Source organism: Sinohyriopsis cumingii, unplaced genomic scaffold (assembly GCF_028554795.1).
Source record: "Sinohyriopsis cumingii isolate HCF-2022 unplaced genomic scaffold, ASM2855479v2 utg003568l, whole genome shotgun sequence".
NCBI lineage: Eukaryota > Metazoa > Mollusca > Bivalvia > Unionida > Unionidae > Sinohyriopsis > Sinohyriopsis cumingii.
Window position 1 is genome coordinate 263930 of NW_028316532.1, and position 26965 is coordinate 290894.

Below are 26965 nucleotides of genomic sequence, written 5' to 3' on the forward strand. Positions count from 1 at the left end.
GTTAGGACTGGATTAGTGAAGACACCCAAAGCAACTGCGTTAATAAGATGTTTATTTATGAACGCAAATTAAATATTAACACATCTGACACCATTTTAAACAAAAAGATAAGAAAAATTATAAAGTTCCTAAAGTTGGAACTATCAACAAAAAGTAACTCAACGAAAAAAAATGGAATTTCAAACAAACGTGAATTAAGTCCTATCACCGATCAACAAAATAAAAGTATATGATTTACACTCCAATATAAACAAAGTCTTGAATGTATCGTTCATATACAGATATTGAAATGCATGTAAATTTGCTTAGATAGCAATAGTGAAAATAACAACATGGAACACATAATATATATAATTATTGTGGCGCCCATTTGACGTCCAAGATGTAACTCCGGTTCCACTCGCTCTAGTCAAGGGCCAGAGAAGCGCCCATGCACGGTCTGCCCCTCTCAGTCTGTTGAAGGGTACCTCGAGAGCCCTCACATTTAATACAGACCCGATGGTCGCTAAGCCCTGGTCCGTCGCATCGAGAAAACCAGTACACACTTCTGAACCAATGTCACCAGACATAGCGTACACGTCACAAGAAACCACACAGAGGTCTGTGACTCCACATCAAACCATGTATAAGGCAGCTAAAATTATAACAACTAAACCGTGTAGTACATATGACACCTTTAAGTACTTCTGCATTGATATATGTTGCGCATGCGCACACATGAATTCGTTACTCATTCCATTAATCGTTCAAAGCATGTAGCGTATAATTAAATTTCAATTTGCCTGTTCAGTTACAACAAATAGCTAACTCGAACCCGACTATAGTATTTCTAATATGGCATTGTATAACCTAGGTATTGACTCTCTGTAGAATTTAGAATAAATTCTAAAACATCTAAAGTATGAAACAGTTCTGTCATATAAAACGAATAGTAATAAAGAATACTTAAATTTCATGACCTCTACAGCTGGAGATTTGCTCCCATAAAGGGGTAAGCTTCCTGACAAGACTCGTCGTAATGTAATTCGTTTATAGAGAATTTGCTCTATATGTATACTAGCTGTGACAGATATGAGCAGCTAGGTACTTAGGTTTTTCCGCTGCAGGCAATTTGCACATGCAGCATGGTTTGAGTTTCACTCAGTATTTCGAAATAACTAGAGCCGAAAAAAATATAACACCTTCGGGTGAAGCGGCAACAAAACCCGAGTACATTTTTGACAACATATACATATTGATATAACTCGTACACAATTCTGTGACATGCATGTGATCTAAAGAGGCTACAACGGGTGCAGAGCATCGCAGCAAACCTCATGCTTAACTCTAATAATAATTCATATGAATGCCTCAAAGAGCTACACTGGTCGCCCATTGAAATAAGGATAAAATATCAAGTCCTCATGTGTTCACTCAGAAAGGTAATTCACCACACTATTTCAAAAACATGGTTGAGCTACTTGTAAGGGTGAGAGAAGGTCTTTGACTGATGACATAGCTGTATGTTTAAAGATACCATTTACAGAAAGAAAAACATTTGCAAATCGTTCATATAGTGCAATGGCACTCTTATGGTGAAATGAACTTACAAACCATACAAAAATGTCCTCAGATGTGGATTAATTCAAGTCCAAGTTGAAAATGTTTCGTTTTGATAAGTTCTAGCAAAATAATTAGTAATTTGTTGTCTATCCACAACATTAACTACCAGCTTTTGTTCTTCAATAAGATTGGTAAAGCTTACATGTACGCACGTCTGTGTTTATATGTGTGTGTGTGAGTGCTTGTCAGTGTGTATAATCCTTTTATCATCAATGTACACAACCTCTGAAAATTGTTATCATAGATCATCCTATAAAGTTCTACTAATGCCAGTATGCCTCAAGCTTTTACATGTTTAATGTAATTATGCCAATATGCCTCAAGCTTTTACATGTTTCATGTTAATTATGCCAATATGCCTCAAGCTTTTACATGTTTCATGTTAATTATGCCAATATGCCTCAAGCTTTTACATGTTTCATGTTAATTATGTCAATATGCCTCAAGTTTTTACATGTTTAATGTTATTTATGCCAGTATGCCTCAAACTTTTACATGTTTCATGTTATTTATGCCAGTACGCCTCAAGCTTTTACATGTTTCATGTTAATTATGCCAATATGCCTCAAGCTTTTACATGTTTCATGTTAATTATGTCAATATGCCTGAAGCTTTTACATGTTTCATGTTATTTATGCCAGTATGCCTGAAGCTTTTACATGTTTCATGTTATTTATGCCAGTATGCCTCAAGCTTTTACATGTTTCATTTTAATTATGTCAATATGCCTCAAGCTTTTACGTTTCATGTTAATTATGCCAGTATGCCTCAGGCTCTTATATATTCCATTTTATAATAGACCGCTCCGGTGGCCTAGTGGTTAGAGCATCCGTGTCGGATGAAGGAGGTCATGGGTTCAATTCCCAGTCGAGTCATACCAAAGACTTACAAAAATGGTACTCACAGCTGCCTTGCTTGGCACTCAGCATTAAGAGGTTAGTGTTAGGACTGGTTGGCCTGGTGTCAGGATAATGTATCTAGGTGGGACATAATGCTACATGTCTGCGGCATGATGCCCCAGTGCTAGACATAACTATAAACTGCCACACTGCAGACATCGTAGTGATATGACTGCAAAATTATTCAAGCTAGGTTAAAAATCCAAATCACACACACACAGATGCACATTTTATAATAATACCAATATGTTTTACACTATGCTTTTATACATTTCCTTTTTAAGATGTGTGTGTGTGTGTGTGTGCGTGTGTGCTTGTCTGCAAGTATAATCTTTCATCATCAATGTACATCACTTGTGAAGATATTTAATCATAGATTGTGATACATCAAATAAAGTAATTGTTTTCTTTAAAATGGAATTCTTATCTTCATATTTCAGATTTTCAAGAGTATTTCAACGCTTTATTATACTGTTCTCTGAAAGTTGGTGATATAGACAGTGCTCTTGAAACATACAAACTGCACGAGAGGAGCAACCAGCTTCAACCGATTGACCCACTTCTGCTGCGTGCCATCGTGATTGGTCTTGTCCGTTCTCAGCATATGATTGAGGCAAAGGATTTCTTTGAACAGTGCAAAGCAATGCATTTGTACGAGAATCAATCAATTGTGAAACCTCGTAGGGTCAAACTCAATGTGACTTACAATCCAGAGGAGATTTACCTCAGTATTCATGACTACCTTTGCTGCTTGTACAATTATTGCTGTGATCAGGTGTATGAAAGGAAGACTCTGACACAGGAGGACTTGGATCTTGAAATACTTGTACAAGGAAATGTTGACCAGCAGTTATTCTCAGTAAGCAAATTTCTTTTTCAATTCAACAAAAGAAGACAATATTTCGGTCATGATGAAAACTTGTTTATTTACTGTGGTCATTTCAGTTTCTGTAATGACTTTCAGCAAGAATGTAGACATGAAAATTGTCAGCTAATTGGCTGAAATCTGCCAATTAGATGAAAAAGTCTAAATCTGTCTTACGAGCTACACCCAAAAATTGCTTTTGGCATCTGCACAGATAAAGCATATACATATGATTACCCTCAATGATTTCAACCATTCTTATAGGTGGCATTTTGGAGTTGGTACCATAACAAGGATCCCTGATTAAAGGGGCTTTCAGGAGTTGATATCTTACTCAATTGCACATTCTTGGTTAAGTTTTCTTTAACATGTTGTTGTTGTTGTTGTTGTTGTGGGGTTTAACACCATTTTTCAGCACGATAGGCTATACATGGCGGCCAGTATTAATGGTGGAGGAAGAACCCGGAAAACCCCAGAAAGAACCACCGACCCACGAGAAGCTACTGGCAAGCTTTCTCACATGCCCACATTGGCTGAATCTTAGACTCGAACCGCCGCAGACAGAGGTGAGATGGCAGTGATCCGTAACGAAGAGCGCTTTAGACCACTCGGCCACTCGGGGCCCCCTTCTTTAACATGATAAATATGGTTATACTTGTGAGGGAATTCATTTTGATCACCTTGGATCAGTGGAGCTGGAAGTAGAAATAAAAATGTTATTCAGTGGTAAACATTCCATTATAATGACTGTACATTGTATGCTGTCATATGCTGCCCACAGCAGGTAAACTGTATACCACATTCTCACCACAGTGGAATGATCTAATGTGTTACATTTTATTGGCTTGGTTTAAATTTTACATTCAACCATTTCACATTTCGCTTTTTGCATTTTTCAAGTTATGTCTCAGGTTCTGTTCCATGTAGAAATGTCATACTAGATGATTATCTCTCTTTGTGTCACACCCAAGAGTGCCACTGTGAGCTACATTTCATACTGCATTGTCTTAAGTTCTTTCATTTAGTAAATTACAGTGGGGTTTTTTTTGCATTTACTTCATGAGCAAATGGGGGGGGGGTGTATCCTGAATATATGCTGATTTATCTTGATTCTCGAAATTTGTGAAGGAATACATCATCATGACTACTACTTCATCATATAATTAAGTCACAGTGACTTGTATCTCACTGACTTTGGATCATTTTTACATTTTTATAGTTTGTGCTTTAATCATTGAACTAGACAATTTTTTTACATAATTTAGTACTACGTTCATACCCAACAGAAGGTCACTGTGGCTGATAGTTAACATTTTAATAGCTTAGGTTAAATTTTTGTATTTATTTTGTGAGTACATAGGTGTTTGGCTTGCTGTGTACGTACTGTCCTATCTAGAATCATGAAACCTGCATCTTAATGTGCACTGATGCTTCATTTCAGTAATAGGTCATTATAACTGATATTTTATGCTTCACAAATTTTGGGTTTCAGTTTGTTTTCATTTTTCATTTCTCAACACTTTTCATGATAGAATGATGAAATTGATGATGATTTGCATCTCTGTTCCTACCATGCAACAAGCCCCGAGTGGCCAAGTGGTCTGAAGCGCTCTCCGTTACTGATCACTGCCATCTCACCTCTGTCTGCGTGGGCTCGAGTCTAGGATTCGACCAATGTGGGTATGTGAGAAAGCTTGCCAGTAGCTTCTCGTGGGTTGGTGGTTCTTCCCGGGGTTTTCCTGGGTTCTTCATCCACCATTAATACTGGCCTCCATACATAGCCTATCGTGTGCTGAAAAATGGCGTTAAACCCCACAACAACAACAACAACAACCACCATGCAACAAAAGAGATTCATCATCATCTATATTTAATATTTTATCAAATTCGGTTTAGTTTTGGCATTTGTTCATGGTCGCATTTTTTACACCTACATGTTATATGCTTGGTTAGAATCATAAAAGTTGGTAAGTGGGTGCATTTTGATTGCATGGTGAGTGGCTGCATGCTACAAGTTATACTTCAATTATGCAAAAGATAGTCTTGATGTCCTATATTTCATGCTTCTGTGACTTTGTTGACATTTTCTGTTAAAAGTTCAGTTATTGAACAGCAAGACATTTTATATTTAGATAAAAGAAAGGTCACTGTAGCCGATATTTTATTCTTACTAACATGGGGTTAAATACGGGCTTGTGATCATTTTCATTCGTCTAGGCCAATATTCATCCCAGCGTACATAGAAGGCCCTTTCTAACCACAGGAGTTGAAAGTAGAAATAAATATGCTTATTCAGTGGTAAACATTATATAATAATGACTATACATTGCATGTTATGATATGCTGCCCACAACAGGGAAACTATGTAAATCGGTATAGGAATTAGATCCTTTGTATGTGAAGCCTCGAGGACCTGTAGTGGGTTCATATTCATGCATGAACATGTACTGCTTGCCTTTCACTCTAAGGTTACTTGAAGGGTGCAACTTTCTCCTAGTGAAATTACTTCTTGGGGTGGACAGTGATAATAGCATTTCAGTCATGTTGTGAGAACAATGATTTTAAACAAAATAATGCAAAAAAATTCAAATGTGTTGTGTTTACAAAAAAAAACAATTATTGTACCTCCATTTTCATATTATAGAAGGGAAAAATGGCCTTTTTAAATTGTTTTGTGTCTTATATCTGTTCAAAATAGGTAGATGGGTGGGTGATTGTGCAGCTTGATAGGTGGCTTATAAATATGTTGGCTTGATAGTGCCAACTGAAAGTTCAAATTTGAAAATGAAAAATGTTAAGATATAAAGAAAAAAGATTGCCAAAAAATTTCAATTACAAAGCGGCCATGAACACTAAACTCAAAATTTATTTTCAGCATAATGATGTTTACAATGGCTGCTGTAGATTATTAAAAATAGATTTGAGGTGTTGGGTATTTTTAATCTCCATTTATGATGATAAAATCTCACCAAATTTGAAGCAAGAGAATGGAAAAAAGAAGTTACACTGTCTTTTCATGCAAAGTTATCTTGTGTTCTTTATGAAATGCTGTAATTTTGTATAAATAATGTTGTACAGTTACATCAGCACTAGCAAACACCTGCATACAAGACAATCACCAGAATATAAAGACTAAGGGTTTTTTGGTCCAATTAATCAATAAATAAATACATATTTACCTTTATTTAAAATGTACCTGCTAATCAAAATCTACTTGCCTGGTCTGGACAGTGGTAGTTTTACACAGCTCTGACTGTATTTGTATTTAAGTTGGAACTTGGGGATACCCTGTTTACAAAGAAAATATTCAGCTTCATTGTGGAATCTGTACAGAAAATTCATATTCGTCTTCTTTATTTGATACAGGTCCTTCAGATCATATCTTTTGTCATTAATCTGGTCCAAATGATTTGTGATTTGAGAGTTTAACACCATTTTTAGATTTTGATAGACTGTACTTAGCGTGTATATTCAGTAGAGGAAGATCCTGGGAAGAAACGCTGGCCCAAGGGAAGCTCCTCTTGGGCTTTTTTACATACCCACATTGGTAGAGCCAAGACTCAAACCAGTGTAGATAGAGATGCAATGTGGATGATCTGTAAAAGCAGGTGCTTTGGACATCTCAGCCAGGGCCTCTTACTCAGGTCAATACACTGTTTGTAAGGTATAAAGTCATTATGACAACTATATTGTTTGATTTCGGATAATGACTTTTATCATTGTATATTGCTGCATTAGAGGTTAGTCTCAGCTGTTCATGGTTTTTGTTCTGTAGATGCCATATATCAGCGGAGCACCTCGGTCATACCACCTGGCAGTGAAGATGATCAGAAGGGTTCTACAGCTGGAGTTCAAACCACCCCTGGAGACGAATATTATAACACCGGATCTTATTCAGATTTCTCCAAGCTGTCTAGAGAAATATCTGAAGGAATATGATCAGAAATTTGGTAAGTTTTGGAATGGAAGAAAGATTACTGTGAGCTCACTGTATTTTCAGGGAGGTGCCAATTTTTGTGGATGCTACATTACATGAATTTTAGATCCAGCAAACAATGATAATTCTGTTGAACCAGTATGAATCCTTGCCCGATTCATGAATTTAAATGCACACCAAAATGAAATTGTTTACAAAACAAGAAAATTGATTTCCATGACTGTTGGCAAATTCACAGTACTTTTAAACTACTGTATATACATGCCTATAAGTCAAGTCCAACTATAAACTGGAAAGACCCAGATCTGCCATTACATAATGCATCTGTGCAGTTAGGAGTAATCAAGAGAAAACAGTATAGAACCCAATCTGCCATTGCATAATGTACAGGACTATCTGGGTCGAAGCAGTTTGTTAGGAGTAATCAGTAGAATAAAGAACATGGATAATGTTTTGGAATTAGACTTTGAATTAATGTGGTATTTACAAGGTCCATAATTATAAATTATTACATTCTTGATTCACAAGCATTGTTCCCATGCTACCAAGAAATTGGAAAAAGTCAGGAGAAATGATAATTACTTTCTGGACTGTGAAAAGTCCTTGAATGTTGAAAACAGTGATGAAAGTTGGAAAAAAAACAGGAATTTTCTGCCACCACTTAAAGCCAGAAACAGTTATGTAACTGAATCGTAACTGAACTCATTGTGAGTTAAATTTAATGACATCTAACCATTTTTTTTGGAGATAGTATGGATAGTTTGGGTGCTTCCCATAAGCATATTTGTAGAGTCAATCCAAACGCTTAGTGCATTAGATTCATCTAGTAGATTTTTTCCACAGCTTGATATCCTTATTTTACCTTACTTGGAAGATATGAAACCAGTCTAGCATCTTAAGTGGCCAACATGGTGGTGGCAAAGCTTAGTCGGTTCCCAGATGGCCTTTGTTTAAATTGTTTGTTAAATCGAGTCATACCTGCATGAAATTGATATGAAAATATTTATTTTCACCGAAATTGAGAGCATTAAAATCCTTATTTCTTAAATCTTCTGAAAGACAAGATAAAACTATGGCATTCATGAAATTTGACCTGATACTTGGATTTGCATTGATAGTCGCATGAGTACACAAATCTCACAACCCACATTTTTAAAGGTTGTAGCAAAAAATAAAACATTAAATAAAAGTTGTATACTGGTTGTAATAAAAATACAAAAATGAATAAGCACAAAATTTTCTATATCTATTCTGTGAATGGATACCAGGGTTTTGTTGTATCACGTTGATTTGCTCTCTGCTTGATGAATCTGACTGGCCAGATTGCTCTGACAGCGACAGGTTTCTTTTCATTGTTCTCGAAATAAATACGTTGAGAATTATGTTCTTTCTGGTTTTTACAAAAGGTATCTGACTTTTATTTAATATAACTCCATTTCAATCCTACCCACCGAAAGAGTGTCACCACTAGAAATGCATTCTCTGAACCAAAGAAGAAGCAAATTAAAGAATCTGTTAGATCTGAGAAGGATCTGACAATCCAATCAAACTCATTAAGATCTTTTTTTTAAGTCTAGAAAATAGGAATACTGGAGAGATCCCTGATACTTTCCCTCCCAGAAGTTATGTACTTCCAGCACTTCCATAAATATGTCTGATACAGTGGAATTGCTGGAGTTTTAATGCAGATATTGAAACAAGTTTTCACTTAAAATAACATGACACAGTAGACTTTTTAAAGAAAGTGAAATTGAATTAAAAAAATATCATATCCCTTTAGTTTTAAAAGAAATATTGATAAAGTTGCTAAGAGTGACCATCATAAGTAATAAAACTCCTCACAGATATATTGTTGGAGCCTTTAGCCACACTTTGTTAAGTATACTGCAATCCAATTACTCCAGTCATCAATCTTTTTCTTGACCATTTTATTAAAGGTAGCAGCACCTTTTGTTCTACTTGACTTCAGTGGCCACCATTCACTTTAGGGCTGTAGAAAGATCACTGAATAAGAGAAAACAATAAAACTTGTTTCAAAACAAAAGATTTGTCTTTTTAAAGCTCAATTATATACCAAACTGCATTCTAACCATCTGCAGTACATCTCTTATCTTCTCCTGAGCCAGTGACAATGTCTGTGGTAGTGACTACTTTTTAGTATTGACTGTTCTTCAGAAGTAGTACTCCCAAACCTCAAGGGCTTTGGCTAAAATGGAAATCAAACAATAGAAGATTGAGAAATGTTTCAGTGCCACTATGAATCAATATTAGCAGTTGGGTTGACAGTGGATCCAAAAACAATCCAAGTCAAAGAAAGCTGATATTCCACATGGTGGAAGTAACTAAGGCTAGAGTCATGACTCTGGTCTGGACCTCCAATTGAAGGAGGGAATTTTCACATTGGACTGGAAGGTAATAAAAAACAGGCAAGTACATAATAACAACTAGTTTTAAAAAATGACCCATCTCTTCCACTACCATCACGATACATTTTATTTTTCACAGAAAAAAGTGAAACATAGTCCAAAACTTCCAAGGCATTAATGTTTTTGGCAAATATTTTTTGGTGTCTTAAGACAAATGGTATCAAGAAATTATGATCAGTACATTTTTCTGCCAGAATTTAAAGATTTCAAATTAGTATACGATATGGAAGGATATCAAATTTGGGTACTAAATTATGCACTGGTCCAGTTGACTAATATAAGTGAAACATATTTGTCAAACACTGGGCATCTCTATATATCTCTGATCCCTTTCGTTGCAGGAAGACGTCAGGGTCTGATGTTCAAGAATGTACTTCACATGTCTCTGCCACTCATGCCAGCCCCAAGGGTACCAAGGCCAGGTCCCCGAGCCTACAGAGGCCGAAGGGGAGTGATTAGGGCAGAACCACCCTTCAGGATTGGTGGGAGGGGACACATTAAACCTATGTAGAAGATGCATGATTGTAAGATGAATATTCTGTAATGCTTACAATTGGCTGATGTCTAATATAACAGTATTAGTGTGGCAGATGTAGAATGTGATGGAGTTGAGGGAAAATGCCAGCCACCCAAGAATTAACAACCACTGATAGTATTAAACTTGCATCATGAGTGTGCTGAAATGTTAGCTATGATTACTGCAGATGTGTTCATCTTTGAGGGGAAAACCCAAATTTGGCACTAGTATGCATGGCAATATTATGGAGTACCTTTAAAAAAGGGAGAAAAAACCTGGAAGCAAGCGAACCTTTTCAAGAAGACGGAGACCAATCCTGAAATGAATTTAACGGTTCTTATATTAATTCACCCGATAAAAAGACAGCTTGCTTCATGAAGATTTATCTGTCATATAAAGAAATGAAGTGCATTATTTTCAATTGTCTTGAGCAACATATGCTAAAGATGCTCACGCAAGATGTGTATGGTGGATCTATTCAAAGGATATTATTAATAATTTTTAAAGCCATGTAGATTTTTCTTGGACAACTGCAGTAATTTGTGCATCACAGCCAGACTTGGTACAGTCTCACATTACGGGTTGTCCTGGTGAGTGCCTTAGTCTCGATGAGTACTCAAAAGTCACCCATGGGGCACGATCTTAAAGTAATAAATAATAGATGGATCAGGCAGTACCAATCAAAAATATTTACTTAATCAGATGACTGGTAGAACTGTCCTTCGTTGTTAAAAGAGATTAGATGTCAGAATATTTTACAGTGGCAAGATTTTCCTTGATATGAAATACTTACAGTATGGAACTGAAATAAAAGCATGCAAGATGGCTGCAAATTACCATAGTGGTATGACATAACTTGAAAAAGTCATTGCCTTACCATTTTATGTTACTTTTTACTATTTTACCTTGAGGAGACTATCTGCTATGACTTAGAACAGTGTTTTAAGATGTGAGCAAAGTTATCAAACTTTTGCATCTTGAGGACTAAATACACCAAGGTGCATTATATTTTGTAAATAAGGAACTCAGCAAGAAGATTATTAGCTACTGCAACAGAAAGAAGACACAACAGAAGTGGAATACAGCGTCAAAATTGTAGACTTGACAAACACAAATGAAGTGTCACTAGATGGCTGCCTTCTCAAATGCAGCTTTTTATAGGCAGAGTGTAGAATGTTATGACATCCATCTGTTACCTTTTTTTTTATTTCTGCACAAAAAACTTAAGTTCTACACTATCTGCCTTTACTTAGCTTTGCAGATGGATTGCAGGTGGGATAAGGAGGATAATTAACTCCCCATCACTCACACCCACAACCAAATATATTTCTGCAACCAAGAAATACATTTATGCACAAACCAGGACTAAACTTTGTTGATCGCATGTATTTGAAGTTAGGAAGAAACCAATCCATTTTGGGGGTCAACAGATCAAAGGTCAAGGTCTCTGGCATACAGATAAGACTGGTGAATTTTTTTTCTGCATTATGTACCTTCAGTAAGGTTTGTTTGCTGATTGGGAATGTAAGAGGCTATTGATTTTAGTCCAAAGTAACTGTGACTGAAGAAGAAAAATGATTTTCATGTAGTAACATTTAACTGACCAAGGTTTGTAAAGGGTATGCACTTCGGGCAGAGAAGAGGCCTGTTGAGTTTTTGTTCCAAGGTAAAGGTCATTGTGACTCCTTGAAAAAGGATCTGCAGAAGAAATTTTTTCTTTTTTTTCTTGAGCAAGTTCATTGACCAAACTTTGAGGATGGCTTTGCACTTAAAGATACTGTATATTTTTTTGGTCCAAAGGTCAATGGTTTTAATAAGTCTGTTAAGAAAGTCTATTGTTTAAGACACCATACCTTGAAGTCCAAATCTTTAGGTTTTATGTGAAAATCTAAATTCCAGTTGTATCAGTCTCTGTGAATGCCATACCTCTTCCACTGGATATACTTTCTACAGCAACCCAGGTGTTTCCTAATATTTTTGTCAGACTATATTTTTTCTTTTTTAAAATGGCCCTAATATCGCAATTTCTGCAGGGGAGTGTGTGCAATTGAAAGTCAATTACTGCATGACTGACCGTAAGTAAAGCCATGGTAAAGTGAATTCAGGTATAGTTTCTGGGATGTGGAGTAGAGTCTTAAATTTCCATGTACCTCTTCTGTTCATTTCACCTTATGACTTCAAAAAATCACGGCAGAAACTCTAGATTGTAATTTGTTAAAAATGAGGTACCCAGATTATATTTTTTTAAATCTGAATATGTACAGATGTTTAACAAATTGCCACTAGAAGAAGCGATTTAATGTTTGTAGTTTCTAAAACATCACTAAAACATGATAGAACTCCATGAATGAACAAGAGATTCATGTACTGATGTCTTGATAATGATCATCTGTTCTGTGCACAAAATAAAATTGTGTAATGGTGAGAGCATAGAGGCAATAAAACTAAAAAGGGGGATAACGTAGTGACCAAATGGGCATATAAACCATAAGACATACTATACTGACGGGGCTAACTTGGTGACCAAATGGACATATAAACCGCAAGAACATACTAAACTAACAGGGCTAATGTATTGTCCAAGTGTACATATAAGCCTCAAAAACATACTAAACTGACAGGGCTAACTTAGTGACCAAATGGGTATATAAACCTCAAGAACTTTGAGGCATACTAAATTAACAGGGCTAACGTAGTGACTAGATGGGCATAAATGTAAATATAATATGAGCTGTTCTATTTAAACATACATGGTACCATGGGGAGGCAGTTTTTAAAAAATATATGCCAGGATACTTTGATTTCACAGAGTTCATAGTAAAATGATAAGAAAATTCTGAATTGCATCAATAGGTGATTACCCAACTTTAAAAGTGCCTTCCCTGTTTCCCATGTATGTTTTAGTGGGACAGCCCTAATAAGATGTGTGTCTGGCTTCCTACAGCAGGAAGTGTTTTTACTTCCAAGTACATTTTATACTGTTTGTACTCGTATACACTGGAATGAATATGTACGTTTTAATATCTCTCAGATATGGAATTCAAATGTCCGTCCTGTTGAGCACACAATCTTGTGTATGTAGATAATCTGAAGCCATGAAACTTTATAAATGTTATGATTCTCAATCATTAGATGTGCATGTTAACAAATTTTTTGTAGGCATTATTGCCCCATTTGTCTAGCAGCTAAATGTAATGCAGGCCAGAATCTTGGGAACTTGTCTTACAGTTTTGTGTTGCTCACTCTTACGTTACTGTTGGCATCATCTAAAGATGCACACCTTTTTTTTTTCATTTTGCTTCCTCGAGTTTTGGAAGGTTAATGCCTGTTTTGACTTACACTAGATATATTGTACAATGGAATTTTGTGAATGCAGCTGGTCAGTTTTCATTGGGTCTCAGTGAGACTGATAATATGGTCATTGTTAGAAGATAGGTATGTTGACCAGTCATTGTATGTTGACCAGTCATTGTATGTGCCCGTTTTCAGACAAGTTGTGCACTTTTTCAACTTTTGACTCCTTTTCGTCATGGGTGTAATGGTTGGATGCAGAAGAAGCAGGGGTACATTTACGTGAACAAATTAGTAATGAGTCTTTTCATCAGCATTCCCACTACTATTCCAGAAGGCAGAACCAAGGACAGGGTTAGGGAACGGTACATTTGGGGTTGGAGCACTTGTGCATATATTTAAGAGATATAAGGTGGGTAGGGGTAGCTTTAAAAAGGCATAGGATATTGATAGTCTTCAGACTAATAGTATGAATTTTGGAATAGTATTTAGGTAATGGATTTTCAATTCCTTTTCACCATATATGATAATCATATAAATTTTTCCGTCATTGAATTTATGGGAAAGTGTGCATTTGTGTTTCTTCATTAATAGTGGAGCGACTTCAAAGATTGATATTTTTTTGTTTGTTCATTGTGTATTAACCTTAAGTGCCAAATTGCTACAGTGCATGTTAAATTGATAAAACATTTGTGAGGTAATTTGTAACAGATGATATTACATTGTCATAGCAACTTACCATATTAATGTGCTAGTCAGTACAGTTGATTGATTGCAATTGACAGCACAACTTTGACTACATTTTTTTATACAGTTGACCAGAGTTCTTAAATTGATAACAGACACTGAAAAGATGATAACAGAAGTTCCACTCTACAAAATATACCAAGAACTATTCTTCCAAATTATTATACTAGTCATGTAAATAAAACTTACTGCTATTTTGACGAGTGTCATCAATAATACATTTTAAGAGCAATATTCAGCTTCGGTGCTATCTTTGGAAGGTGGTCTTTGTACATAATCTCAGTATGTATGTATGTATGTATATATATGTGTCTATGTTTATTTTCAGTTTTATGTGTGAAAAAGCACATTGCTACCTCGTGCAATTTTTAAATTTGTGTTGGATTATGTACATTTACGTCGTATAATGCCTTGTCCTGTATCTGAAAATGATCTGAAAAATTAATGTCTTGTCCTGGAAGCAAAGGCATTGCGTACTATAATTTGCATTTCTGTTAAAAAGAATTTTTTTCCTGTAATATCCCAAAACAGATAGAATAGGATTAGTTGTAACACTGTATATCAACTTTGATTGCTGTCTCTATAGTTCTGCAAATCATGTTTACGAAAATAATGTCATACTTAATCAGGTATAACAGTAAATATTGTACCTGAATAGAATGCATTAGCCTTATTCATACAATATGTTAGGCTACATTATTGTCCACAAGGTGTTTTTGACCTAAATATGCACTTTATTATATGTTCCCACTTAAGTAAATGTACCTTTTATGCCCACACAGTTTCTAGTTAAGTCATCAGTATTAATCTTGTACCGTACCAAGGAGCAGCAGTGGCTAAGTGGTTAGCCTGTTAGACTTTAAATCAGAGCGTAGCTGGCTTGAATCCTTTTATTGGGTCAGCCAAAGTTGGCTGCCATGGTGTGTCCCTGACTTGGGCATTTTACTGTACTTCCCAGAGTATGATATAACCTTCATGTGTTGATGTGCATAAAATATAGCCTAAATTGGCTGCCGTGGTGTGTTCCTGAGTAAGGCATTTCACTTTACTTCCCTGAGTAAAACATAACCTTGACGTGTTGATGTGCATAAAATACAGGCTAAGTTGGCTCCCATGGTGTGTCCCTGAGTAAGACATTTTACTTTACTTCCCTGAGTATGATATAACCTCCATGTGTTGACATGCATAAAATGCCAGAAAACCAATTTAAATTATGTTTACCAGGAAGCTCATTAAAATAATTGTACCATCACTAGCTAATGAGCCACCATGTCTCCAGTGTTTGTAGTGGAGGATGGATAATACTGGAAAATTTTGTTAGTTGAAATTGCTTTTCAATAGCAATTTGCCAGAAGTAAGAAATGAAAGGATATCTTAAGAGACAACAGGGTATAAAAGATGTACAAAGTAAATGTAAACATTACTGTATGATAGAAAACAAAACAAAAATGGTAAAATTTGGACGTGTTATTGCCAATATACATTCAGAGAATTTCTTTTTTCTTTCTTTTTAAAGTTCTAATACACTTTAAACTAAGGAAGAAGAGAAATCATTTACGAATTTTTCTTTGAAAATGGTTAATGCTTTGACATTTATTTGTAAGCTTTATAATGTTTGTTGATTTTTCTGTCTTGTGTAGTCTTAGTATATGGCTTTGTAAATACTTGCTTTTATATGCTAGTGTAAAGAAATAGAACATGCATCAAAAGATATTTGTTTTATTGAAGAATTACAATAAAATATTTTAAAAAATTAGTGTTGTTTGTTGTTCCATCACTTTAAGAAAAAAGGATGTGTTACATATTGTATCTATATACCATTATTACCAAACAACAATAATAAAGACATGAGCTTTTTTATCAGAGTAATCCAGTTATTTCCTAACAGAACTTGTATTGCCAAAGTTTTTTTTTTTTACCAGGGTCAGTTTGTTTCTCAAAATAACTAATACACCCCAAGGCTTTACTTGACCAGGTTACCATAATAGAACTGAATTCCCTAAGGCTTTTATTTTACCCAGGTACCATAACAGAACTGAATTCCCTAAGGCTTTTATTTTACCAGGGTACCCTAATCAAACTGAATACCTGAACGCTTTTATTTTACCAAGGTACCCTAATAGAACTAAATACCCCAAGGCCTGACTTTACCAACATAGCCTAACTGAATGGTCTGATACGACATCCATCAACAATTCCTATTTTCATCTTTTCAAAACTGCGGTACCAAATTTTACCAATCTCAGCAGGTGCACATCCTAGTCTGAAAACGTTTCAAGTGATGCTGATCTGGCATCATCTATGACCAACATTACTTAAAATGGATAAACCTTTAATTTTATTTGACTAATTCATTACCTGTCACTGTTATTGAGCTTACCCTTTCTGAAAACTCATGCATGTATATAGATGAACTCTAGGCCCATACACAAATGCATCTCTTCATTCTTTTCCGGACAACATCGTGTCAACAGTGGAAAATTCTCAAGGAAGAAAAACAACTTTAGCAACGGTTTATTGCTGTTCAGGAACTCGTATTCATATTTCTCCTGATTAGTGACCATTATTCCTCAGTCCATAACTTGTCAAACATTTTTTTATATAGTCAAGAGATGAAAATTTCAATGTTTTTGCTCACTACAAGGCCCCTTTTTGTGGGGCAAGAATTACCATGCAGGAAGATGAAATTTTTAGCAAGTCAAAATTCACATGAATAAGATAATAAACGTTTTCAATCTCAGTTTTTACATTTAGCATAGGGGTACATGTTTTTTTTTTTTCATATTCATTGCTGTTGTTGAATGCAATGTGGAGAAAAAAAATGGGAGAAAGTGTTGGTTTGTTCCTGACTGGAGAGGAATTTCGCAAATACTAATCAAAGTCAGGGAAATGCAACAGCATTAGTTGCTTTTTTTGTGTTCTTGGCATAAAAACAATTTTTAAAAAATAAGTCTTCAATATGAAGTAAATTTATATCGTCAGCATAATGTAAATTTAGGTTGCATTATAATATTTTGCTTGTTGATGTACTTGTAGGTGTTACTGGAATAAAGGTTCCCTATGATTATATTGTGCCACAAATTTCACATTGAATTACAGTTCTGTTCTGTTTTAAAGGATAGGAATTGGCAGGCACAAGTCAACAAACATGATTACTGTATGCTCAATTTTTTCTCCATTGAATTTACCTTGTCAGAATCATGCAGTATTTTTCCTTACTACATGGCTTCATATTGCACTATACATCTAAAAATAGTACCATGTATTAGGAACTACTTTGATTGTAAAAAATGTATGCTCATATAGCAGATGCTTTAGCTTTTGGTTTCTAGATTTCTTTGTGGAGGAGCGTGTATGATTTGGATTTTTAACGTAGCTTCAACAATTTTTCAGTCATATCGCTACGATGACTGTAGTGTTATGGTTTATAGTGATGTCTAGCACTGGAACATCATGCCGCAGACGTGTAGCATGATGTCCCACCCAGTCACATTATTCTGACACCAGGTCGACCAGTCCTAACACTAACCTCTTAATGCTAAGTACTGAGCAAGGCAGCTGTTAGTAACAATTTTTTAAGTCATTGGTATGACTCAGCCGGGGATCGAACACATGACCTCCCACATCCAAGGCACATGCTCTAATCACAAGGCCACCGCAGCGGTCTAGGCCAGAAGATGATCTGCCTACAAGGTCTAAATGTAAAGTGGACAAGCTTCTGTGATTGGTGCACTAGGAGGTGTGTTCGAGTTTATCCTCTTCCCTTTGAACAGAAACAATCCCCAGCCTTACTACTAAGGGCTAGAGGGCAGGCCTATCCAACATATTAGAATTTCTAAGGCTTTGAAATCAGTTTGGATTTTCATTTTGCCAACTAATCGGTACTTCAAGCTGCAGAACTTTAAATTATCTTTGGAAATGGTTTTACAACTTTAGTGTGTTTATTCATTCAAATCACAGTTATATCTAGAACCACACATCTCTTTTTATAGGTTATATTCTACATATATATATATCATAGGTTATATTATACATATACATATCATAGGTTATATTCCACATAAACATGCTTAAACAGAGTGACTATTATTAACTCCTTATTTAAGCTACTCTGCTCTGCTTCAGGCAAGTGAGATTAGTACCCTAGGAATGATGTCAGCTAGAGTTTTTATTTTACATTGTGTTGTGTGGATAATTTTTTGTTGTAGAAAGTCCTTTTAAATACAACCTTTAAAGAACTTCTGAAAAAATATGATGCATACAAGTTGACCACATTTCACAGAAAGAACCCTGGCATGAATGTTTTCAAGTTAGTACAAATGATTATCAGCTATCCAATACAGCTATCAGTAATACAAAGGTAAAAAACCCCATTAAATGTCCAAGTATACCAGACCAAATTTCTTTGCCAAATGCACTCGCTTTCTGCCTTTTAGATAAATATTTGCCAGGAAAGCAATCTCTGGCACACTTGAGTATCTTGTTACAAGTACAAATGTCAGTTTCTCCAGAGTAAGTAAATAAAATGGGTAGAAAACACTTCTTACTGTTGACCAATTCGAAGAAGAATTTACCATCAGATTTTATTGAGGATTAAACACATAATAATGTGTTCAGTGCTGGAACCCTCAACCATTATGTTAGAACTCTTGAATTTATGCCATGTGCACCCATTTCCTAACCAAACAAGAAAGATCCATTATCCATGAATTTTATGGCAATGTAGCTCTGGTTTTGATTAACAAAGTCCTGCATTTACTACCTCTCTACTATCTAACAGCCTGTAATGTCTTTTCATTTTCTTTTTGAATTCATAAATAACTTGATTCATTTGCATCCAGAAGCACAATGCTGTGTACTTTTAAAAAAAGTTATAAACAGTTTGTAAATCCACTGTAAATATTAAATTTGATAAAAGAATGTTGCTAGATTGCATATTAGGTACCATATAAGAATAAATTTCCTCCAATTAATGATCTTGGAAAACTCGGGATTTAATTTTCAGGATTCATCATGTTGTGACACTCATTTCACTACCAAAGTGTAATTGTGGTTTACATATCTGGATTCTCCACCTGACTACAAAGTAATACAAAGAAATTTACGCAGGAATTTTCAATAATAAAAATCATGAAATACATCTGTTTGGGAGGAGAGTCTATAAGCTATACCATTTATACCAGTGACAGCTCTGAATGGCATGGGAAATGCAAACACGTGTCACCAATATGTCTTCTATTTCTTCAGAAATTATTAAACAGATGTATGATACATTTTAAGGAATGTGCATTCAAGATACTGTTAAATATGATATTGCTGTTATTGGAGTTTACCATTACATAGCTGCCCATTTTGTAAAATAGATTTATCCGCTGCAGTACAAATCTGGGAAATATCTTAGCAGGACCTTTCACTGCAATTCTGATGTACTGTCAATAAACAACACTTGAGGTTCCCTTCAAGAAAAATGAACAATACTGAACAATCATAGTGGATTCTGTAGATAAGATTGCCATGAGTGACAGTACACAGCACACAAGACCATTGTCTTGGTCTTCGATTTTACAAGGCACTAACTTCTAACTGGTAAGTTCCAATACATTGTTACAGAACACAATCTCCATTGTTTTTGATCACTGAAACTGTCCACACTATAACACTGGAACTCCTCAGCAGAGAGTGAGCTGGAATTGCAGTACACAACTGTTCACTGTTTGCAACCAGTTGACATTAAAAAAGGCATTATGGCTTCAATACACGAGCTCCATTTAGTCTGTAGAACCGAATCATCCTGTGTCAATCATCCACAGTAAGAGAAAGCCCTTTGATTTCAGTCAGCAGTTTTTTATTGTGTTCTTTACATTCTTCAAGAGTCTGGTTGGTATTGTTAGATAACTGGCTGAACACGTTACTGTATATTTTAAAGGTTTCTGAGTTATATGACACCTGCAAATAAATCAGGAAATTAAAAAAAATATTGACAGTTCATGACTTTAACAAAATTGTCTATTAAAAATGACAAAATTCAAACTTATCACAGCATGAAGGAATTGAGCAGCATGTAAAAAGCATATTCTATTTAGAAAATATTTAAAATAAATTGGGGGTAACAATAAACAATCCTATCATGTGCAGCAAAAAGTGCGAGAAAGTTCAAATAGAATTTTGGTTTCAAGATCTTCCAAAATGTATTAGTGTAAACCTTTGTGGTTTCTAGGTATTCTTGATGATGCATAGTGAATTCATATGCATATCTTGTGTGCTTTAATAATGTTTGCAAAGAAAAGTTATTTTCTATTTCTTGAGTTTCACTATTATTTTTACACCTGCTTATAATTATAAAAATTGTACTTCATTGTACAAGACTCATTAAGTCATGAAGCCTGACAATTTATTAAATACCACATGAACAGTTTTTACTGTAGCCATTCAGGCAAAGTGAATAACTGACTTTCAACATTCATGACTAACTGAATCCTGTAAATTGTGAATCATGTAATATGTGAATATTGTAAAATGTGAAGTTAAATTCTTAAAATGTTTTAACCAGAATTGTTTCCATTAAAATTACAGTGAAGTCTGCCTGTAAATGATATTCAATGGTTAAGCCTGCACGTACACAACATTCAATGGCCACAAACATTTGTGTTTATAGGTTAAACAACACTGCCCTCTATAAGCAAGCACCCTTATCTAGGTAGTGTCCACCCTGGTGGGTTTTACTGTCCTGTTCAACTGCAATACCAAATTCTCACGACTGTAAACACTGCACTCGATTAATTTGCAAACATTACACTAGCTTGGGAAAAGAATGGACAGGATAAGATCCTTTAAATTACAGAGATCATATTGTTCTTATTATTTTACACACTTGTATGCCACGTCTCAAAATGTAAGTCTTCAGTAAAGTTAAAGAACTTTGCAAATCAAAAATATTCATATATGTAAGTTGTGGAAATAGTTTCCACTCCAGAGTTACAGATTATCCCACAAGTCAGGAATAAATGAAAAAATAAATAATGTAAGTTGAGAGCTAGTACTGCCATTTTTAAGGAATGGAAATGTAGTTCCAGTTCTAGTCATTATATGAAAGAATGGAAATGCAGTTCCAGCAGAGCTAGTACTGCCATTTTTAAGGAATGGAAATGTAGTTCCAGCTCAAATTATATGAAAGAATGGAAATGCAGTTCCAGCTCTAGTCATTATATGAAAGAATAGAAGTGCAGTTCCAGCTCTAGTCATTACTCAAATGAATGGAAATGCAGTTCCAGCTCTAGTCATTATCTGAAGAAATAGAAGTGCAGTTCCAGCTCTAGTCATTACTCAAATGAATGGAAATGCAGTTCCAGCTCTAGTCATTACTCAAATGAATGGAAATGCAGTTCAAGATCAAGTCATTGCTCGAATGAATGGAAATACAGTTCAAGCTCGAGTCATTACTCAAATGAATACAGTTCCAGCTCTAGTCATTTTCTGATGGAATGGAAATGCAGTTACAGCTCTATTCATTTTATGAAAGAATGGAAGTAAAGTTCCAGCTCTAGTCATTATCTGAAGGAATGGAAATGCAGTTACAGCTCTAGTCATTATATGAAAGAATATAAGTCCAGTTCCAGCTCTGGTCATTATCTGAAGAAACAGAAATGCAGTTCCAGCTCTACTCATTACTCAAATGAATGGAAATGCAGTTCCAGCTCTAGTCATTATATGAAGGAACAGAAATGCAGTTCCAGCTCTAGTCATTATCTGAAGGAATAGAAATGCAGTTCCAGCTCTAGTCATTATTTGGAGGAAGAGAAATGCAGTTCCAGCTCTAGTCATTATCTGAAGAAATATAAATGCAGTTCCAGCTCAAGTCATTACACAAATGAATGGAAATGCAGTTCCAGCTCTAGTCATTATCTGAAGGAACAGAAATGCAGTTCCAGCTCTAGTCATTACTCAAATGAATGGAAATGCAGTTCCAGCTCTAGTCATTACTAAAATTAATGGAAATGCAGTTCCAGCTCTAGTCATTACATGAAAGAATGGAAATGCAGTTCCAGCTCTAGTCATTATATGAAAGAATGGAAATGCAGTTCCAGCTCGTCATTATATGAAAGAATGGAAATGCAGTTCCAGCTGTAGTCATTATCTGAAGGAATAGAAATGCAGTTCCAGCTCTAGCCATTACTCAAATGAATGGAAATGCAGCTTCAGCTTCAGTCTTTATTTACACAAATGGAAATGCAATTCCAGCTCTAGTCATTATATAAAAGAACAGAAATGCAGTTCCAACTCTAGTCATTACTCAAATGAATGGAAATGCAGCTCCAGCTCTAGTCATTATGTAAAAGAATGGAAATGCAGTTCCAGCTCTAGTCATAATATGAAAGAATGGTAATGCAGTTCTAGCTCTAGTCATTACTCAAATTAATGGAAATGCAGCTCCAGTTCTAGTCTTTATTTTCACTAATGGAATTGCAGTTCCAGCTCTAGTCATTATCTGAAGGAATAGAAATGCAGTTCCAGCTCTAGTCATTATCTGAAGAAATAGAAATGCAGTTCCAGCTCTAGTCATTATCTGAAGGAATAGAAATGCAGTTCCAGCTCTAGTCATTATCTGAAGGAATAGAAATGCAGTTCCAGCTCTAGTCATTATCTGAAGGAATAGAAATGCAGTTCCAGCTCTAGTCATTATCTGAAGGAATAGAAATGCAGTTCCAGCTCTAGTCATTATCTGAAGGAATAGAAATGCAGTTCCAGCTCTAGTCATTATCTGAAGGAACAGAAATGCAGTTCCAGCTCTAGTCATTATCTGAAGGAATAGAAATGCAGTTCCAGCTCTAGTCATTATCTGAAGGAACAGAAATGCAGTTCCAGCTCTAGTCATTATCTGAAGGAACAGAAATGCAGTTCCAGCTCTAGTCATTATCTGAAGGAACAGAAATGCAGTTCCAGCTCTAGTCATTATCTGAAGGAATAGAAATGCAGTTCCAGCTCTAGTCATTATCTGAAGGAATAGAAATGCAGTTCCAGCTCTAGTCATTATCTGAAGGAATAGAAATGCAGTTCCAGCTCTAGTCATTATCTGAAGGAATAGAAATGCAGTTCCAGCTCTAGTCATTATCTGAAGAAATAGAAATGCAGTTCCAGCTCTAGTCATTATCTGACAGGATTAATGGCAAAGGTTTGCAACCTTCTTGATTTAAAGTATTGATTCAAAGGTATTGATATTTATGGCAATTGATACATTAACGATTCTAGAGCTGTGATTGGTGAACTTGCTAGATTTGCAATCAGAACTCATGTCCAGATGTGCCATTAAAAGACCAAACAGACAAATTCATGTATAATTCATGTCCAGATGTGCCATTAAAGGACCAAACAGACAAATTCATGTATAATTCATGTTAACAATAGACTGGTTTCTGGTACATAAGATTCCATACCTGGGACTTAATCAAAGCCTCTAAGCAAGATTCAAAATATTCTATCCTTCCCTCGTACAGCTTCGGAAGGTCCTGCTTCAGTGCTGTGTCATGCATCAGGAACTCATCTCGGGCCACCTCCAGTGCCTTGCGACTCTAGAAAATATATTGATAAAGTACAATTTACAAACATCATTCCAAATATGTAAATAATTTTACATGCTTAAATTTTGTTTTTGGGATATGAAATTTTTGTGGATTTCACAACTGGTTGTTGCCAAAACATTTGAAGAACAGCCACAGATGAAAAGTACAATTATGGATAAAACCTTAAAAATAAATCTACATTTTTCTTGCTTTTTGTAGAATATGTGCAGATAAAAAATCCACTTCTCATGTAAATGTTTTATTCCAGCCAACTTATCAAATTATCTATATTTACAGCTAAAATAAGTGATTTAAATTCTCCAAAATGTCTCACTGTAATTTACAGTGTTTAATGATCCCATTGCAGTTATATGCAGTTATCATTCTATAATCAAATGAGCAGCCATTGATGTAGCATTGTATTTATTACACAGTCATTTCAAGTACAATAATGGATTTTGTGCAATATACAGTCAGAAGTCACTATGAGGAGCTTTCTCATTAGGACCGACTACTTGTTTTCTTTCCAAGCATTTTACAATTGATCAGATGATCACAAATTCTTCTAATCACTAACAAAGAGGTACTAAAATATATCACTGAGGCAATCATTTGAGAAAACAAGAGGGAGAAAAAGAAGAAGTAATGTTGAAAATAAAGTCATTCCCATTTATAGCATAGATAATTTTGAAGTAAAACATGAGAACTTCATTTAACTTTTGCTTTAAAGATTTTTAATGAGAAATAAGAGCAACAAATAGAAATTAGCTGATAAGTATCACAAATGGCTGCCCTCACAAGATCTAACTGGCTGATAAGTATCACAAATGGCTGCCCTCACAAGATCTAAAAGTGGCTGATAAGTATTGCAAATGGCTGCTGTCACAAGCTCTAATTGGCTGATACATATTGCAAATGGCTGCGGTCACAAGCTCTAATTGGCTGATACATATTGCAAATGGCTGCCCTCACAAGTTCTAATTGGCTGACAAGTACTGCAAATGGCTGCCCTCACAAGATCTATTTGGCTGATAAGTAATGCAAATTGCTGCCCTCACAAAATCTAATTGGGTGATGCACGTTGCAAATGGCTGTGTGTGTGTGTATGATTTGAATTTTTAAGGTAGCTTTAAAAAAATTCCAGTCATATTGCTACAATGTCTGCAGTGTGGCAGTTTATAGTGATGCCTAGCACTGGGGCATCATGTCGCAGAAATGTAGCATGATGTCCCATCCAGTCACATTATCCTTACACCAGGCCGACCAGTCCTAACACTAACCTCTTAATGCTGAATGCCAAGCGAGGCAGCTGTTAGTACCATTTCTGTAAGTCATTGGTATGACTTGGCTGGGGATCAAACCCACAACCTCCTGCTTCCAAGGCAGACGCTCAAACCACTAGGCCACCGGAGCAGTCCAAATGGCTGCCCTCACAAGATTTAATTGGCTGACAAGTACTGTAAATGGCTGCCCTTCCAAGATCTTATTGGCTGATAAGTATTGTAAAGGGCTGCCCTCCCAAGATACCACGTCATTTGCATGCTGTGAATGTGACCCACAGGAATCAGACATTCTGTCTTTGAAATGGGCCTAGAATTAAAAATTACCCCCCCCCCCAGTCATGGGTTTCACCTGGCATACTAATGAACTGTACAACTGTGTGTGATCATTATTGGCTAGACTATGAATAACAAGTCATACTAATGAACTGTACAGCTGTGATCATTATTGCCTAGACTACAAATAACAAGACATGGGTATCGCCGACATACAGTTGTACAGTTCATAACTATACCAGGTGATACCCATGTCTTGTTATCATAGTCTAGATAGTAATGATCACATACAGTTGTACAGTTCATAACTATACCAGGTGATACCCATGTCTTGTTATCCATAATCTAGATAGTAATGATCACATACAACTGTAGTTCATAACTATACCAGGTGATACCCATGTCTTGTTATCATAGTCTAGATAGTAATGATCACATACAGTTGTACAGTTCATAACTATACCAGGTGATACCCATGTCTTGTTATCATAGTCTAGATAGTAATGATCACATACAGTTGTACAGTTCATAACTATACCAGGTGATACCCATGTCTTGTTATCATAGTCTAGATAATAATGATCACATACAGTTGTACAGTTCATAACTATACCAGGTGATACCCATGTCTTGTTATCATAGTCTAGATAGTAATGATCACATACAGTTGTACAGTTCATAACTATACCAGGTGATACCCATGTCTTGTTATCATAGTCTAGATAGTAATGATCACATACAGTTGTACAGTTCATAACTATACCAGGTGATACCCATGTCTTGTCATCATAGTCTAGATAGTAATGATCACATACAGTTGTACAGTTCATAACTATACCAGGTGATACCCATGTCTTGTTATCCATAATCTAGATAGTAATGATCACATACAGTTGTACAGTTCATAACTATACCAGGTGATACCCATGTCTTGTTATCATAGTCTAGATAGTAATGATCACATACAGTTGTACAGTTCATAACTATACCAGGTGATACCCATGTCTTGTTATCATAGTCTAGATAGTAATGATCACATACAGTTGTACAGTTCATAACTATACCGGGTGATACCCATGTCTTGTTATCATAGTCTAGATAGTAATGATCACATACAGTTGTACAGTTCATAACTATACCAGGTGATACCCATGTCTTGTTATCCATAATCTAGATAGTAATGATCAAATACAATTGTACAGTTCATAACTATACCAGGTGATACCCATGTCTTGTTATCATAGTCTAGATAGTAATGATCACATACAGTTGTACAGTTCATAACTATACCAGGTGATACCCATGTCTTGTTATCATAGTCTAGATAGTAATGATCACATACAGTTGTACAGTTCATAACTATACCAGGTGATACCCATGTCTTGTTATCCATAATCTAGATAGTAATGATCACATACAATTGTACAGTTCATAACTATACCAGGTGATACCCATGTCTTGTTATCAGTCTAGATAGTAATGATCACATACAGTTGTACAGTTCATAACTATACCAGGTGATACCCATGTCTTGTTATCCATAATCTAGATAGTAATGATCACATACA

At 35.6% G+C, this 26965-nt stretch overlaps 2 protein-coding genes across 2 annotated transcripts in view; one reads left to right on the top strand and one right to left on the bottom strand.

Moving 5' to 3' along the window:
• Nucleotides 1-16040, top strand: part of LOC149769595 (uncharacterized) — a 137227-nt gene extending 121187 nt beyond the window's left edge. Inside the window, exons 22-24 of the mRNA XM_089949829.1 lie at nucleotides 2942-3360; nucleotides 7142-7316; nucleotides 10071-16040. Of these exons, the coding sequence (XP_089805955.1) occupies nucleotides 2942-3360; nucleotides 7142-7316; nucleotides 10071-10240 (764 nt within the window). The 3' untranslated portion in view covers nucleotides 10241-16040. The remainder of the gene's footprint in view (nucleotides 1-2941; nucleotides 3361-7141; nucleotides 7317-10070) is intronic.
• LOC149769596 (bridging integrator 3-like) overlaps nucleotides 15988-26965 on the bottom strand; it is a 51633-nt gene continuing 40655 nt past the window's right edge. The window contains exons 9-10 of the mRNA XM_089949830.1: nucleotides 23716-23850; nucleotides 15988-20230 (exon numbers count right to left, since the gene is read on the bottom strand). Coding sequence (XP_089805956.1) covers nucleotides 20081-20230; nucleotides 23716-23850 — 285 coding nt within the window. The 3' untranslated portion in view covers nucleotides 15988-20080. The remainder of the gene's footprint in view (nucleotides 20231-23715; nucleotides 23851-26965) is intronic.